The sequence below is a fragment of the Pollicipes pollicipes genome, unplaced genomic scaffold (assembly GCF_011947565.3).
Source record: "Pollicipes pollicipes isolate AB1234 unplaced genomic scaffold, Ppol_2.1 Scaffold_4881;HRSCAF=5763_pilon_pilon_pilon, whole genome shotgun sequence".
NCBI classification, from domain to species: Eukaryota; Metazoa; Arthropoda; class Thecostraca; order Pollicipedomorpha; family Pollicipedidae; genus Pollicipes; species Pollicipes pollicipes.
Window position 1 is genome coordinate 53262155 of NW_023596576.1, and position 17827 is coordinate 53279981.

At 57.5% G+C, this 17827-nt stretch overlaps 1 protein-coding gene across 2 annotated transcripts in view; it reads left to right on the top strand.

The window, feature by feature from the left end:
- Positions 1-1033: 1033 nt before the first annotated feature.
- The window catches only part of cert (ceramide transfer protein), a 21718-nt gene continuing 4924 nt past the window's right edge, over positions 1034-17827 (top strand). For both annotated transcript variants that reach the window (XM_037224047.1, XM_037224048.1), the window contains exons 1-12: positions 1034-1142; positions 1433-1581; positions 2069-2151; positions 2814-2933; positions 3489-3591; positions 4074-4193; positions 4721-4780; positions 5302-5390; positions 6081-6305; positions 14815-14979; positions 15617-15842; positions 16896-17083. In XM_037224047.1, the coding sequence (XP_037079942.1) occupies positions 1434-1581; positions 2069-2151; positions 2814-2933; positions 3489-3591; positions 4074-4193; positions 4721-4780; positions 5302-5390; positions 6081-6305; positions 14815-14979; positions 15617-15842; positions 16896-17083 (1527 nt within the window). In that variant the 5' untranslated portion in view covers positions 1034-1142; position 1433. The remainder of the gene's footprint in view (positions 1143-1432; positions 1582-2068; positions 2152-2813; positions 2934-3488; positions 3592-4073; positions 4194-4720; positions 4781-5301; positions 5391-6080; positions 6306-14814; positions 14980-15616; positions 15843-16895; positions 17084-17827) is intronic.

A 17827-nucleotide genomic window follows, 5' to 3' on the forward strand; every position in this document is an offset into this window, starting at 1 on the left:
TTTCCAATTGCTTGTGAAATGTCTGTTCTTCTAAACCGCTAAGTTCTCGGTGCATAGCACGCTGCCTTGTTATGTTATGGTGAGTAGCTTGTGTAAATAACGGCCATTAAAGGTCTTACTGAAATACAGGAACAGTTGCGGCACACCCCGTTTTAGCAACATGTTTTATCCCCAGCCGTCGTTTGGTATAAGGTGGCATCTGACCGCCCGTAGTCGAACTCCCGGGCTCTTTGAACACGAATGAGGGAGTGGGTTTGCATGGCCAAAAGGTTGGTCAGAATGCGTAGTGCGTAGGGGTATAACTTAACGATAATAACATTCGCTCTGGATTAGGTGACTGCAAGGGTATTCTTGTTTGGTGTAGGGCCTATTGCCATGAGTGCGTGAACACTGCGATGTAACACGATAATGGAGGCTGTTGGGGGCGAGACGTGACCAGGAAAGTCGGTGTGCCCTGCAACCCAAGTCCTTGTCATTGTGAGTAAAACGTCTTAAAACAGACGTGGAACCCGATTGAGGATGTCCGGTTTTCTAAGAGCCTGACACCGACGCGTCATTTGATATTACCGGCAGGGTCTGGCTGTCAACGCTAGCATCAGATTCTATGGCAAGTGAAGGTCAATAGAATAAGCGAGGTTCTTGACCCGTCGTGCCGGTCATCACGTTGCGAAATTGGGTTATTCCCAAATGGTAGTTTTGCATTTGTAGGCCTTGCCGCGCATCACCCTGTAATTATTGTTTCCTCCCCCCCCTTTTTCTCTCTCTTGTAAGCCGTGCGGTGCTCCTGTTGCTGAGCGTAAACGCTCGTTTTTTGAGCATTATTTTCATGCAACCAAGTACTTGCAAGAAGTAGTAATCACTCCGAGGATTAAATCCAAGGGTGCCAGGCGACGGCCCCATCCCGTCGACAGTTTGAGAAAAAATGTGGAATTATGCAAGTCTTGGTGATCTTTGTATCTTGCGAATGGCGCGGAGGAGACGATTGGGGGAAGGAGGCCGCCAATCACATTGCCTGCCTCCCCCTCCGCGTACCCTTGCCCATACCTGGTATCGGTAGACTCATCGCGTTGCCATTGGCGTGATTGCTGAGTTTGGGACTTGCGGATACCGATACAGAGGGGTGGTGGAAGCATTTGTTAAAGGTAGGTGATGCGCTTTATGGGTTACGAATTAAAATGACATATGTTTTTTTCTACACCATGCAGCACGTAGCTTTTCGGATCAAGGTGCTTTGAAGGTTACAGCTTTCCATAGCATCATGCTAAGCTGCTGTGGCCATAATTTTACTGAAAAGCGTTAGGCTGCTAGGCCTGTTCATACCTGCATGCTACTAATTCATGTGGTTTGCTATTGTTTAGCACATGCATGTGTTTCAAGGGTGCGTTTGTAGGCCTCAAAAGCTGAATTACTGAATGTCTCTTTCTGCTTTTAGGATGGCAATGGAAGAACACACAGTCACCTTGAGCGATGATGAAGAAGAAATGGAGCAGCAGGCAGTTTCTCTCAATTATGAGGGGTCATTAAATAAATGGACCAATTACATCCATGGTTGGCAGAACCGATGGATGGTTCTTTCAAATGGTATGACATGAACTTCTCCTTTGTTTGTGGTTGCTTGTGACTGATCTACTGGAACTTGGCTGATTTCAATCAGCATTGAGTGGGATAGGTCCCAGACTTATGAACTTTGTGAAGTCATCTTCCTGAGTACTGCTCAATGCATGTACCATTACTGATTGTCTGTAATTATCTCAGTCCATGGTTAGGCTCCCAATAATTGTTCTAGGTCATGAAATCAGCAAAGCATTATCAAGGTGTTTACCTTTTTGATCATCAAGACACATTTTTTCTGATGACAGTCATGCTTGATGTTGCTTCTGAACTGACTACATATTTTTGTAATTTTATGAAATTTGGGTCTGATAGCAGCCTGTGAAATAGCCATGACATGTGCTTTGACCATGTTATGGATTCATTGTATAGGTGACAAGTGGAATTCCTGTTGCACTGTGCAGTGGTGCTATCTATTGGTGATGCGATATCACTTCTAGGTTTGTCTGTATTGCAGGTACATTGTCATACTACAAATCTGAGCATGAGCAAGGTGTTGGGTGTCGTGGGGCTATCAGCATCCACAAGGCAGCTATTAAGGTAATGTGTGAGCACCAGCTGGGATCACTGTGGGGTGGTATCTTTCACTGCTGAAAAATACTCACATGTTTTCCTATATATGTCAGACAGCATGACCAAACATAAATATCATGGTTTCCTGAGATTGGACATAGCACAGCAAAATGACTACTTTTTCTCTTGTTAATGTATTGATACATTCTGCATATTTGCCTTTTTAAAATGATATCTGTCTGCATGTGCTTCTTTCATCTGATACAGTGGATTACATATGTTAAGTGCAGTGTGGTGTGGGCTGATATGTCTTTATGTGGCACAAGTAGCTCAGTATCTCGAAGGAGACAAGGTTTTCTGACCACCTGATTCAACCTACCCCAGGTGAAAGGCCCAGTTCATGTGCAAGGTCTGTTTGGATGCAATTCCATCCATGCAAGCTATTACAATATCATCCTTAAAACTTGACATGTTGAGTTATCTGGTGAACCATTTGTATGGTAGCTCCACATCACAGCCTGTAGTAGGCCTGTTTTCATAATTCTTTAGGGTGAAGTGTGTTATGTGTTTTCGGCCTACATGAATCCTCAATAGTTATCTTGTCAGGAAAGGTGGTACATCATTGTGTCCAGAGTTTGTCAAGGTGATTTCCAGTGCCCAGTAGCATCAAACAAGCCACCTTTTTGCAGCCACATGAGTTTGATGAGTGCCGGTTCGACGTGTGCGTGGGCGATTCAGTTTGGTACCTCAGGTCCAACTCGCTTGAGGAGCGCAACCGCTGGATGGACGCCATCGAGCGGGCCAAATGCGTGAGTGCTCTCTGCGGCTTTTGGCGTGGGGGGTCTGCTTCCTCAGCTGAGCCTCAGGGGGGGGGGGGGGGGGGCAGTGCAGTCCTGGCAGTTGGGTTGTTGATGGTGGCCACTCAAGGTAGGCATGAGGGACATGTGACATCTTTCCCCATGTGACTATCAGTAACATCAAAAGCAATGTGGAAATGTGAGTTAGCAGCATAGACCATGATAGCTGAGCAGACCACTGCCATCTGGATGTAGAATGTGGCTTTGTTAGTTTTCATGCTATTCTTTACAACTTTGTTGTCTAGAACATGCTCATATTTTGCAGAAATAGCTTTAGGCCTTGTAGTTTTGTTATTTCAAGTTCAGTCCTAGTTTTGTCTTAATTTGTAAAAGCTGATGATCAGTTATTCCCATTCAAACAATGATGCCACCATCCAAACATTGCAACTGATTTCCTATGATCAGTGTATATAAGTACGGCCTGCTGTCCCTGTTCAGTGCTGCTCAATACTCGGTATCGTTGCCGGGTCGCTCCGGGGCCGGTGCTCTGACGCTGTGTGTCGCCAGGCGGACTCGGCGTACGGCAGCGCCAACAGTCTGAAGCGGCATGGCTCGGCGCTCTCGCTCACCTCCAACACGCTCTCCGGATCCGGTGTCAAGTGGTGCAAAGGTGCGCCGCTCGGGCTGGCCGCCCGCTCTGGTCATGGGTCGAGCAGCCCAAGTCTGCTGTGTCTTACACTCGGAGCGTGATCCCCCTCCCCCGCCAGTTGGGGGCTCCGCCAGATGTGGCCGGTACTTCCGTGTTATGAGTTTGACTGTTGTTAAGCTCCAGCGAGGTGTTCATGCCTCTGTTTGTGGTAGATCTGTGCATGGCCATGTTTTATGCTTGCACATTGGCAAATACAACATCTGGTAAAGTTTAGGAACGTTGTCTGCTATCTGCAGTTCGGCCAACGACCAAGAATCCTTCGCGCGCGTCACTTTCATGATGCTTTTGGCTGGACATTCCCTTCCTCGTCTCATAGCCGCGGTCGCCTCCGATCGGAAGTGCACCTGCTCTGTGCCATCGGGCCCCGCGTGTTGGCTGCAGTGGCCCATCCGGCCGCGTCCGCGCGCCTTGCCACGTGACCACGGCCCTGACCGCGCCGACAGGCCTCAAGGAGAAGATTGAGGAGCTGGAGACGTACCGTGACATCCTGAAGCGCCAGGTGGACACCCTGCAGACCTTCTTCGACACCTGCGTCACCGCTGGCGACCGCGCGCGCGCCAAAGGTGAGCGCACGTCCCTGCCTTGTCGCACGAGGGCGAAGGCTGGGATGTGTGGGAGGGGGGGGGGGGGGGCGTCTCGCGAATGGGCCGCCTTCTGGCCCGCGAAGTACCGGGACGGACGATGACGTGTCTTGGTTTTGTGGTGGTACGGCTTGGTTTTGCAAATGCCATTCACTTCCTTTTTCACAACGCTTTAGAGGAATTTCTGCACCCTTCGTTGTGCTTGCTGCTTCGCTGCTTTCTCGATATTCCTGTTGGTGGCGTATTTTAACACATGCGTTATCCGTTGCGCGTGCGTTACGCGTCACGTGTGCGTCACAACATGCGGCTGTCGATCTTCCTAACGATGCGGCGGCCCGTGAACACACAACGATTGGGAGATGTCCTGAATGCTGATGCACACAGCTTTCCATCCACTATAAATCACACGCCGTCTGTCAAGCGCCCCGCCGGTGGAGCATCTGCCCGGGGTTTGCAGCCCGATCGTGCTGAGCGTGTCGTCACACGTGGCCCGATGCACCGTTTTGCAGTGTGGAGCGACAGTGAGGACGAGAGCGCTCCACCACTGGCGAGCGGAGAAGCGCGACCACGTAAGTCCCCGCCCAACCGTGTTCGGTTTGCGGTCTACCAGGCCATCAAAATATTGATAATGCCACGCTTGTTCTCGACCTGAAATAGCAGCATGTGCTGCCGGTGTAATGTACAGTGTCACCAGCGTCTCTTTCCCTCCAAAACACGGGAAATTTTCGTTTTTTTTGGAGGGGGGGGGGGGTAACGCTGGTAACACTAGCATGTGCATGTGCTGTCGGTTTGATATACATTGTTAACAGCCCCCAAAACAACGGGAGTTTTTTAATAGCATATTCTACCAGTGTCTGCTGTTACACTTTTATTAGGCGGATGAGATCTTCTTTCGATGGAGGGTGGTGACATATATCGCAGTACGCGAGCGCGTTCGTCCAGTATGTCGTGTCCCGAGGCTGCCTTCCACCTAAACGGCACGGAGACATCCCGCCAGCTGTCACCGCGCCACAGCCGGCGTCGGGCCGGACTCCACCGAGCTTCGCCCGGCGCGAGCACGCCTGTGACGCCCGTGTTCGACCCGTTCCAGCACCAGGGCTGCTGCAGCCGACCAGGGAGGCGTTCCAAGGCCTCGGTTTGGACCCAATCGACTTCAAGGGCGAGGCCATCACATTCAAGGTGGGCTGGCGAGTGCCACGGTAACGGCAAAGGCGCGCTTGCCAAAACATCAGGCGCTGGTTATCGCATTCTATTGTCGCGTCTGGGGGTTGACGGTTGACGATATGGCTCCTTTGCGGTCTGTGCGCGTGATAAGGCATGAGGAACATCATATCTCTGGTGAGCATCTGTATTTGGCTCAGGATGTTGCGTTGGAACAGCCACCATTTTGTTTGCTTGGGCGGCGTTCTACTTAGCTTTGCTCGGTTTGGGGCAACCGACTTCGGTTGATCATTATTCGAAATATCGAGCGAACTGCCACAGCCCCAGCCAGCGACCGCGGCGGAAGTGTGGCCACGACCTCGTCAGACTATGCTGTCACCCTGCGGACTCCGGATGCGAGCCCCCAGTGGCACGTGGCCGTGCCGCGCCGTCGGCCCCCGAGCGTGCCGTTCACCAGGGTGCCGGGTGTCCGTGCCGTCCGTGGTGCCCGCCCCGACAGAGCCGCCCGCCCGGCCGTGACGAGCGCCGCCGGCCGGCGTCCCCGGGTGTCCGTGCCGTCCGTGGTGCCCGCCCCGACAGACCCGCCCCGCCCGGCCGTGACGAGCGCCGCCGGCCCGGCGTCCCCCGGGTGTCCGTGCCGTCCGTGGTGCCCGCCCCGACAGACTCGCCCGCCAGGCCGTGACGAGCGCCGCCGGCCGGCGTCCCCAGGCCACCACGGCCGGCGTGCTGTCGACGCTGCAGCACTGCGCCGAGCTGATGAGTCAGCGCGAGGACGGCTGGCGACGCCGGATGGAACGCGAGCTGGAGCGGCGCCGCCTGCTCGAGGAGCGGCTGGCGCGTCAGGAGGAGGCGGCAGCGGCCGCCACCGGCTCGCCCGGACCAGAGAGCCCGGCAGGGAAACGGCACGTGATGTTCGGCGGCCCCGACTACCAGGTCAGTGCATAGGCGCCACATGACCAGCGTAGTCGGTACGCGCCAAAGCCCACATCATCGCTAGGTCATTGCCGGCCCTGGCTGGTGTGGTCGGGTCCTGACCATCAGAGTAGTCCCCGGGCGGGCGCCGACTGTGGGGAAAGAAGTGAGCCTGTCGCCTGCGTGAACTCGTGCTGATCGGACTTAACCCATTGGAATGTACTATGGCCACACTTGGTATCAGCAAGGAAGGCCATAAGTCCCTTTTCGCCTTTTTGGGATACTGAGTTCGTTGTTCTTTATGCGAAAAATCAGGAGCGCAGCCAGGATTGGCTTGCTTATGGGGCGGCGAGAGTGGACAGATCTCGGTGAGTGCAAGTCACATCAATGTTAATTTCCGGAGCCCGTTATGGTGAAAAATCCGGTCTCGGTGAGTGGCTTCCGCTCCCTCAGGGTCGCTCCTTTGCGGTGGGGGAGGTGTGAGTGCATCGGCTACCGAGGCCATTTTGTGCGCCGTTGCCGAAAATAACTGGCCTCGTGAAATGAAGGTCGTTTATTCTCAGTATAATAACTACCAACTCATATCTCACAGGTGTGTAGAGAACGTCCCCGCACTGACATTCACCGCCCGTGCACTAGATGTACAGCGCTGGAGTATTGGCTTGCTGGAGGCCTGCGTCGGCCTGACAGCGTTGATTTACGGGGTGAATCAATTCGAATAGGCTTATGTACTAGGTGACTGATGGAAGCATTAGTACAAAAATGTGAGCATTTTGAGCGGATATCAGTCACGTTCAACTCAACTATACGCACTAGTGATTTTCACGGCCCGATCCGTCTTGGAGTCCAGGCCGGGGCGTGTGGCGCTTGAGACCGGTGTCGGAGGTTGTGGCGTCGGCGGCATTTCTGGGCGCGAATGTCACTGGCCGATCTGTGCGCTGCTGGACATTGCTGACAGCGCTTTGCGGACTATATTTTGGCTTACGTCGCACAGCTCTTTTCACACCTCTGTCCACTCAGGTTGCCGAGATTAAACATCAATCTTTAAAAACGCCAGAAGTCTGGTATATCCCCGGTTGGCGTGCGATTGCGCATGACAGTTCGACACATTGCCCCATGTCTTTTCTAGTACAATTGTCAGTTTTCTCGTGTATCGGTATCAGTCAGTATCATGCCGCTGCGACATCTGGTGGCTGAAGTTGGAACTGTTTCAGATCCGCGGTGTTCAGCTTTTTGTAACTCAAATATTGATGTTTCCCATGTTAATTAAGTGGAGAAGTGCTCTGGTTATGGTAATGCAACATTGCAGAATGATCGAATGGAGAAGAAAACTATTGTAATATTGCAACGTTGCAGAAATGCCCTTCCCGAAAATTCACTCATATGACCGCTGCAGTCGCTGGAGCTCCAAAAAAGGACGTGACGACTTGCGCCGCGTTCTTTTAAAAAAGAATACATGTCATTTACTTAAACGACTTTTGTAGCACAACCTTGAAAAGAATGCGCTACTCGTTGCTGAACGTTGCATGACGTCGCAATCAGTGGGCGTAAAGGCTATCTGTCGGCGCACCATGTCGGTCAGAGGCGTGGTTGGCCGTGTGTGGCTGCCGAACCTACAAACTGTCGGGGTGGGTGGCGCTAAGGAAGGCCGCGTCGTGACGATTGATAATGACGGTCACTCCTGCGGCCTCGCTCATAATGTATGCATACATTGGTAGTTATCAGTTATGAACATACTTGGGTATCAAAAAAGAGTTTTGGTAAAAACAAGCTTGCATATAAATGCACGCGAATGGTGCTCGCTTAGTGAGCCTTACTTGAAACACGTGGGCGGCCCCGTTGTCACAATTCCTCGAGGCCTGCCGCTTTGTAATCACGGCTGGCATGTTCATGCAGTCTGGTATGGCATGCGCTCATGCAGTGCTGGCATTTCAGCAAACGAGAACTCCAATCCTACAAAAGTCGTGTGTTTTATGTGCGCACATTTGACAGGATGGTATTTGATCAGGTGTGATCCTACGAGATGATGAGCAGAACGTGATCTGATCTTCCCCCTTCGCCCTGCATGGGGGACGTAAATTCGATGATCGCGGAACGTTGCAGAGCGCAGTAGTCGGAAGCCGATCCGGATCTTCACAGCTTGCTGTCGCAGCGATGCACGGCTGACTCGTTTTGAGTCGGCAGAAAACGGCCGGTCTCGTGGGCAAAAGTGGGGGTCGACTGGTGTAGCCCCAAGCTGTGTGCAATAAGTGATCGTTGCGCACGTCCTCACGCACGAGCCGCCGGTCCGCCGGAGAGTTTTGAAGGCAGTTAAAAGCAGAGAGCGAACTGCATGGCGTTGCTCGGTGTGTCATTAAACGGTCCCAGAATCGTCCCATAACTAGGAACTCGCCATGTTACGGGTACGGCTACTTTTTCAGAAACTGGTATCGAATCAGGAAGCGATGGGCTGAATTGAAAGCGGTTGAACCATGAACCATGCACGTGTCGGTGCGGCCGTTTGCGGCGCGGCCAATGTCCACTCATAGTATTTCCGTTTTCTAAACATGAGTCGCAGCCACCAAAGACCGGAAATCTTCACAAAGCCACCAGTTTTATTAGATTAGCTTTCCAGACTGAGCAGACTTGCCCGTCAACCTTAAATCCGGGATTTTCCTGCAGTTAACTAACTCCCAGAGGCTACATTGGTGTATCTTTTAGCGTTTGCGGATGGTCCAACGCATCGGTCCTACCCGCTCGTATGCGTTGCAACAGGTGGCCTGTTCCATTAGCGTTAAGTTCTCACATTACTCACATCGTGATAATTGATAGCCCTCTCGTATGTTATCACCGCGCTCATCCCGCTTCACTGGTGTTTCACTGATCCACTGAGAGCAGTTTGGGTCCTCGTACGGTTGTCAGATTAAACATCCCCTGTGGGGATCAGGAAACAAGACTTGGGACTCTCAACCACTCAGCTGAGGCTGAAATACACAAAATTGTTCATCGAAAACGTGTTGATAGATGCGGGTTGCAATCCAGATTCAATTGCAGGGACTAGAATAACCTGCCACCTAATCTGCGTACAAGTCCTTATCCCAAAAATGGTTAGTATTGCATAGATAGTCCTGAAAACAACATTGCATCCCTGCGATCCGATTCTCGAAGACGTATTGCCTCCATCGGACGTCGGCCCGTGGCTTGGTCTGTTCGGTGATGTGACACTGACCGCCCTGGCACGACATCCAAGCTGGTTCGCCGACTTGAAAGTTTGTTAGCGTGCTGCGGTCAGTCTTCTGCGGGGCATTGGTGTCAGCGTCGGCCCAAGAGCCGGTGCTGAGACCGGTCGCGACCGGTCACCGCAGGCGTGACGTCAGACCGCGGCCAGTGACGTCACGCCGCGCCGCGCCGGGGTGGTGCACCGAGCCGATACTCCTGACTCGGACCCCGCTCACCGGCCGCTGGCAGTTGGTGAGCGCAGCGCATCTCCGGCGACCGGCCGAGGCCCTACAAGAGCCGATTGGGCGATAGTTCACTTCCGTTATCGTAGTAATTTATTACTGTATAGCCTGCATCCCACGAAAAAGTGCAAAAGTGGGGCAAGATGTCAGTTGTTTGGGATGTGTTGGGGTTGAAAAACGAGAAATTCATGTCTCTTTGAGGGTATTGCAGGACGTTTAAGGTGGGCGCACTTTTTGAAGACAAAAGTGAGATAGGTTTAGTTGATAAATGCCCGCGGGGTTGTGTTACATGCGTGCATGGGACTAGTGGGATTTTCCCTTTTGAGGAACCCATTGGAGCAGGTCTTTTGTAACCCGAACTGACAGGGCATTCTTGCAATCAGTTTATCACAGATGTATGTCAATGGCAAAGTTACAATCTATATAAAACTGTCCTACAGTCAGTCTTACAAATAGCGTACCATCACGTGCTTTGCACAATGGAAACTGAGCCCGCGTGCGAAGCTTCCACAAAAAGTTGTGGGTGTCAGGGATAGTAGGTTTTTTCTGGTGCTCCGAGCCGATCCTCCTGACTCGGGCCCATTCACCGGCCGCTGGTAGTTGGTGAGAGGAGCGCATCCCCGGGACCGGCTGGAGACCGGTCGAGGCTGGTGGTGCTCGCCCGCTCGCCGTACACTCTGCGATGCCGCAATCTCCGGCTGTCTGCCATCCAGGCGGGCCGATCTCCGGCTGTTCACTATGCAGGCGGGCCGGGTTCGGCGGACGCTGCCGTGACCGCGCCGCCGCCGGGCCGCACACACACGCACCTCGGGCGCGACGTGACGTCACCGGCTGCGGTGTGTGACGTCACGCGTGCGGTGACTAGTCGTGTCAGCCGGATGCGCGGGGCGTGCCAGGGGCGGCGCTGGCCGGTGACGCGGCGGCCGCCAGCTGACGAGCGCCGCCGCCGCCGCCGCCGCCGCCGCCGGCCGTACAGTCTCTAGCAGGGCAACCCGCGCGGGTTGGCGCGGTGCGGCCGGGACGGGAGGCGCGGCCGCTGCGGCTGGTTGCCAGTTGCGCGCGTGTGACTGCTGGGCAGCGTGCTGCCGACGTCGACTCCGACCGCGGCGCGGCTGTGCGGAGCCCGGTGCCGTCATGGGCCTCCACAAACAGAACAGCCTATCCAGCATCTTCCGCAAGCCGTTCCATAAGAAGAAGAGCAAGCACAAGGCGGCGCGGAGCGAGGCGGCCGAGGCGGCACCGGCGGGCGCGAGCCCGGCGCCGGCTTGCGAGCGGTGCCCGCCGCTCGAGAAACGCGTGGCGCAGCTGACGAGCGAGCTGCAGGAGGTGCGCGGCGAAGTGACGGCGCTGAAGAGCTCGGTAGCGTTGCTGCAGACGCAACTGAGTCGCGCCGACAGCGCCGGTCGTGGTCGCCGCCGGCGCGACTCGTACGAGTCCTGCTGGGACGCCACCAGTCTACGCTTCTACAGTGCGCAGGAGGTACCGTGCGCCACGTCCGACCTTGAGGACAGCCCGCCAGTCTCGCCACGGCGCGCCGCCGCCGCTGCCGTCGCTTGGACGGCGCCGGGCAGCCCGTGACGGCCGGGAAAACGGCCGTCACGGTCGCGTCGGACAGGGCAGCTCGTCCGGTCGACCTGCCGTGTTCTTTGTGAGCAGGCTCGGTGACCCGGCGAGCGCCGGCTCTGTCGCAATGCGGGCGTCGGACGGCGGCGGGTGATCGCTCAGCGCGGCGTCAGCTCCGCTCGGAGCCCGTGTGGAGCCGCCCGGCCGCCCGGCCGCCAGGCCGCCAGGCCGCCGCGCTCGGCCGGCAGCGCCATGTAGCCGGCATTGTGCAACGGGGGTGGAGGACGCCCGGTGCGGGCCGGTCGGGCTGCCGGATCTGTCGCGCGCGCCGCGCGGCACCGGCCGGACCCGCGCCCACTGCGTGGCCGGCGGGGGCTGCGCGCTGTCGGGCGAGGCTTTGTGTGGGATGACGGAGGTGGGGGGAGGGGGAACGAAGGGGAGTGCGGGCGCTCGTGGGGAGCGGGGGCGCGCGTGGTCCGGTTCGGCGTCGGCTTGGGAGGCGGGGTGTGGGGGCCGGGCGGACGGGGCGTGGTGGCCGCGTGGTGTCCTATGACCGCTAGATGGGTGCCGTGAGCGACTCCCAGAGATGGGCGAGACCGCAAGCGCGCGAGGCGTGCCGTCTGTTTACGGGGCCTGGCGTGTCAGGGCTATTTTCGGTGCCGTCCTGCAGGGTCGTGTGGCGGCGGCGCCAGTCACCCTGTGGACCCGGTCAGAGGATCTGCCAAATCTCCCCCCCCCCCCCGCCCCTCATTCGCTCCCTCCATCTGCCGGCCATTCCTGACAGAGACCGAGCTTGCTGCTATAATCGGCGTGATAGCCCGGGCCTGGGCCTGACCGCCGCCTGCCTTCGATGGGCTCAGCAAACCGCGGCTGAGCGCCATTGAAAAAGTCCCGCGCTTTAGGACGGAAGACCGTGCGCCTCGCGTGCAATTGTCGCTCTTGATGCTGGTGGTGCCTGACGCTTCCACGTGCTAGCTGGACTGCGGTGGGTGTGCAGCTTTATGGGTCCTTTGTGTCGGCAGGGAGGATCCGATAGCGACTTTATAGTTATCGTTGAATTAGTATGAATGAGGCATAAAACGGGTCCCATGCTCTTCTGTCTGCGGCTGTCCAGGCGTCTAGTGATGCGAGTGCAATAAATCACATGCTATAACATGTGTGGATCCGGAACGGATTGCGGGGCAGCTTATGTGGTCGATTGAACCAATAATTTTACTACATGAAGAGTGTGCCACTGAAAAACGTAAGAATAAACTTTTTCATAGTAGCAAATTTGTGGGGTGATCCTATTTGCAGCTGGAATTACAGGAAAGCATTACGAGCAGCGTATTCTGCTAACGTTATGGGGTTATTAGGACATTGTTTACGTGTTCCATTTCCATTGTAGCTGCTCGCCGTTGCCTGCGGCATCGCTCGCTGGAGACCAGAGTCGTACCAGCGCATCAGCATAGCAATTGGATATGACTGCATCGGTGAATCCGCGAATCAAAGCATCAGTAAGCCAGCTCAGCTACCTTTGATCGCTTGGCTATAAAATCAACTGCACTGGACCACAGACTATGTTGATAGCTGGGACCGGGACCGCGCTGTAGCTGCACTGGACCACGGAATCTGTTGATAGCTGGGACCAGGACCGCGCTGTTTTCCACAGCCATGTCGTACTGTGGGCCGAGTATCCCGTAAGTGCGCGTCATTGGCCTCAATTGTCAAATGGCACCGGAACCGGCGAGCTGTTGGAGCCCTCGCGGGTGGCGGGCATCCCCCCCCCCCCCCCGGCCTTCTTCCCACACACTCAGACGCGGCGTGGTGACCGTTCGCCACGCGTGCGCACGAGGCTGGAGCCAATCCGTTCTGAGTTCAGCTCGACCGAAAACCGCATCCGCCTTCCGTCTGTGTCGATCGGCAATCTGCGGACGGACGGCCAACCAGTTTCAGTTTGAAAGTGTTGCGACACCTCATGAATCTAAAAGTAAGGCTATCATGTACAATCTCACGCATTCAAAGCAGAGGCAATCGCGTACAATGGTAGCGGCTGTTCGCGGCGCGCCACACCGCACGCCGGTGCCTCGGCCAGTACCGGGCTCGGCCGCCAGACCGGCTGCCCCGGAACCAGGGTTGCAAGTTTGCTTTATGTGGATGCTTCGGTGATCAGCTGGCTAGCTATTCTGCCGGTGCGATTTCGCCACGGCCGGCTGCCACTGCCGCGTGCAGTCACCTTCGTGGGAGGAGCGCACACCGCCGGTCTGGCGGTGGCTGCTGCCGTGTGCAGTCACCTTCGTGGGAGGAGCGCACACCGCCGGTCTGGCGGTGGCTGCTGCTGTGTGCAGTCACCTTCGTGGGAGGAGCGCACACCGCCGGTCTGGCGGTGGCTGCTGCCGTGTGCAGTCACCTTCGTGGGAGGAGCGCACACCGCCGGTCTGGCGGTGGCTGCTGCTGTGTGCAGTCACCTTCGTGGGAGGAGCGCACACCGCCGGTCTGGCGGTGGCTGCTGCCGTGTGCAGTCACCTTCGTGGGAGGAGCGCACACCGCCGGTCTGGCGGTGGCTGCTGCCGTGTGCATTCACCTCCATGGAAGGAGCGCACACCGCCGGTCTGGCGGTGGCTGCTGCCGTGTGCAGTCACCTTCGTGGGAGGAGCGCACACCGGCTGGTCTGGCGGTGGCTGCTGCCTGTTGCAGTCACCTTCGTGGGGAGGAGCGCACACCGCCGGTCTAGCGGTGGCTGCTGCCGTGTGCAGTCACCTTCGTGGGAGGAGCGCACACCGCGGTCTGGCGGTGGCTGCTGCCGTGTGCAGTCACCTTCGTGGGAGGAGCGCACACCGCCGGTCTAGCGGTGGCTGCTGCCGTGTGCAGTCACCTTCGTGGGAGGAGCGCACACCGCCGGTCTAGCGGTGGCTGCTGCCGTGTGCAGTCACCTCGTGGGAGGAGCGCACACCGCCGGTCTGGCGGTGGCTGCTGCCGTGCTGCAGTCACCTTCGATGGGAGGAGCGCACACCGCCGGTCGGGCGGTGGCTGCTGCCGTGTGCAGTCACCTTCGTGGGAGGAGCGCACACCGCCGGTCTGGCGGTGGCTGCTGCCGTGTGCAGTCACCTTCGTGGGAGGAGCGCACACCACCGGTCGGGCGGTGGCTGCTGCCGTGTGCAGTCGCCTCCGCGGGAGGACCTTATACCGCCGGTTTTCGGTGGCTGTTGTCGTAAGCTGGCGGCGAAAGGGGACGTGCGGACTGTTCAGTGTCATGCCGTGCAGCGCCGGTTTGTTTGACGTGCCAGCGCTGGCTGATGGGTGAATGCTGGATTTTGCTTACGCAGACCGCGTTGCTTCGGGAGTCATGAGGCAGAGTCAGCAGCTTTCCGTCGAGTCCCGCGCTGTGCGAGTCCCGAGTCCGCCACTGAGTTTCGTGGTGTAGGCCGTAGTTCGCAGTGGAGTCCTGTGTCGGATCGAGTCCCCTGTCGAGTCCAGCTTGTTTCGTGTCGTGCGCCGCAGAGGCCCAAGGCCGTTGCTGACCTTGCTTCGTGCGCGTGCTGTTGCAGGAGGGTCCGCACAGCACCATCGGCGAGGATGAGTTCTTCGACGCGGTGGAGTCGGCGTTGGACCGCATCACCGAAGACCAGGAGTTCCGCGACAAGATGCGGCAGAAGCAGCACGTCAAGCCTCCCCAGGCGCCCAGCAACCGCCAGCACTCGCTGCACAACGAGGTACGACGTGTCGTGTCTGCCGGAGGCTGACGGACGGACGGCACTCTCCCAGCGCTGTACCGCGACCACGCCGGCAGCGGATGGCCCGGCACTGATCGCTTCTCAAGACGTGCTGAACGTGCTGCTGTTGGACAATGCTCGTTGACGTTAAGGCTGTTCGAGTGGTCAGCTGCTGCGGTTTATGAGCGTGTCTGGCCCTTGAGCATGGAACGCGCGGACTCAAGTTTCCGAGGCGCATTTTGTAGGCAAATGTCTGTTTTCCTCCAGTCACTGTTTCCTCTTGTCACAGATGCAACGACTTACCTCCAGCAGCGCTGATCGCATCATGGCGTTTCCCAATGGAAACGACTTTTGTTTCTGGGCGCCAGAGTGTTACACAACGAAAAGATCCTAACGCAATACTGTGCACGTGATGGCAGACTTGCTTGGCCTCCGGTTTCGTGACGCTCGGCACATACGCTGTCGGCGGCTGTAGCTCCCGCTCGCTTGAGGCCAGGCCCCCACGGCCCTCGTGCGCTGCTCCAAGCCGACCTGACGACACGTGCTCGTCCACCCGTCCCTCAAGACCGATTCTCTCCCACTGTGCCCCACGACCGGCGCCTCGCCAGCCCGCCGCTCACGCGCCTCCCGCCGCCAGGTGGAGCAGGTGAGCCAGCAGCAGCTGCGGTACGCGCTGGCCGGCGTCGACGACGGCGTGTGGACACTGTTCGCGCAGGAGGGCGAGATGAAGATGTACAAGCGCGAGGAGGAAGTGGACGGCCTGGCCGTCGACCCGCTCAAGGCTGTGCACGTGGTGTCGGGCGTGACGGCGCACGAGGTCTGCTGGCACTTCTGGTGCCCGGATGTCCGGCTGGAGTGGGAGAGTGAGTGTGCCGACGGGCCCGCGGCGTGGCGCTGGAGGCGGCCGGCCAGCCATGTCGGCCGTTGTGACGTGGCAGTGGGTCAGCGCGCTCCCGGCCCGGTTCCGGGCGCGGCGGACGAGCTGGTTCACGCCGCGGTGGCGTGTCGAATTGTGAGCTGCTTAGGTCGGGCGGCGCGTCGACGATGATGATGCTCGTTCGTGTTCGTGCAGTCGACGGAGCTGGAGCGTATGGGTAGTTGTAGCCACTAGCATCTGGCCATCGCCGGAGCATGCCAGAGTTTCGGGGATCTGGGGTGTGGCAGTCAGGGTCATTGCTGGAGCACATGGTGTGTGACACTGGCATGGACCCGGCGCCCGGGCGTGTTTTGGAGACGCGGGCTGCTCGCAACAGCACGGCACGCATACCCCTGGCACAGCCGGCGCCCACCGGCGGGCCGGTGGACTGGACTGGGCACGCTCTCCTGACGTTCGGTTCGGGGGGGGGGGGTAGGGTTGGGGTAAGGAGAGCTCAGCGGGGTATCAGGTCGCGGTCGAGCTGCCGGAACAAACTGGTCAGCTGTTGCAAAAGCACGACAGCGGGCTCGTCTGGGGTCTCGGCTTCTGCTGAGCCGATGCTGGGCCGTGACCAGTCGTCGGATCGTCTTTGTGACCAGGCATGACGTGCAGCCTGACGGAAGGCGACATGTTCATGACGAACCACGTCATGTTGGGGGATGAGTTAAGCGCAGACGCCCTGCGTCCGCTGTGGCATCGCTTGTGTCGCTGGTGTGACATCGCTGGCGTCACTGGCATTGCTTATCGAGGACGGCTCCGGCAACGTGGTGTATCTTTTCGCTTCATTTTAAGACGGCAAATATGTTGGCACTCCTGACCCCGATCTGCGCGCGCCAGTGCCAAACGCGGCGGTGCCCGGCCGGGTCAAGTGACCACAGCCCCAGCCCAGCCTCCTGACGCGTGCGTAGCTGCATGCTCCGGTCAATCCAACTGGCCTGGCAGCGTGAGGCACGGCGCGCCCCCCGACTGACCGCTCTGCCTTCCCTCCCCTCCACCGCAGCCACCGTGGAGCAGGTCACCATCCTGGAGTCCGTGGACGAGCAAACGGCCATTAACCTGCAGGTGCACAAACGAGTATGGCCGGCCGCCCAGCGCGACTCGCTCTTCTGGTCGCACATTGAGCGCCAGGTGGTGGACGGCCAGGAGTGGTGGCTCGTCGTCAACAACTCGACCGACTACGCCAGCGAGGTGAGCCGGCGCGCGCGCCGAGGCACGCCGGCCGACGCGGCCGCGTGGCCGCTAGGCCCGCCCGGCGCCTGGCCGACGCGCCGCGCCCGGCCGAACGGGTCGGCCTTTTTTTTCTCAAGCCGCGTTGGACGAAGGCATGGGAAGTCGGATTTTGCTGCCGTTTTAAGAGCCGTTTTTAGTTTGCTCGCCATTTTGTGCACTGTTGCACTCACGGGCTGCTGGGTGTTTAGGGGAACCGTGCGCCATCCGACGACGGAAATGGCCACGGACGCATGGGCTGATGGGGTTGTGCCTCGCCTTCCGCCGTCCTGTGTTACGCCCGGTACTTTATGAACCGTCCTTTCCAGATCCCTCCAAAACCCCTGGTAAATGATCCCACGATATCCATAACTATTGTAGTGTTGGCGTCGTCACGTGCACATTTGCTCGTTCCTTCGATTCCATGCACTTTTACACAATTCCATGTCTTTTTTTTACCTTGTTTGTTTTCTTTTTGGCGCTCCGCATCAACCTTTTGTCTAACGGGGCACACGCTCGCTTTAACAACAGGCTCAACAACCAGGCTATTAACGGCTGCATGCCCGTGTGGGTTTCAGTGAGTCGCTGAGCTGGTAGCCGGGATGCGTATGTGTTGTAGAGGCACAGTACTGTGCGCCCGTTTCTCTAGATCGCTGTAGCCAGTGCCTGGAGTTTTTGTTTCGCGGCTCCCAGTCACTGTTCGACGCGCGCGGGTCGCTGGGAGTC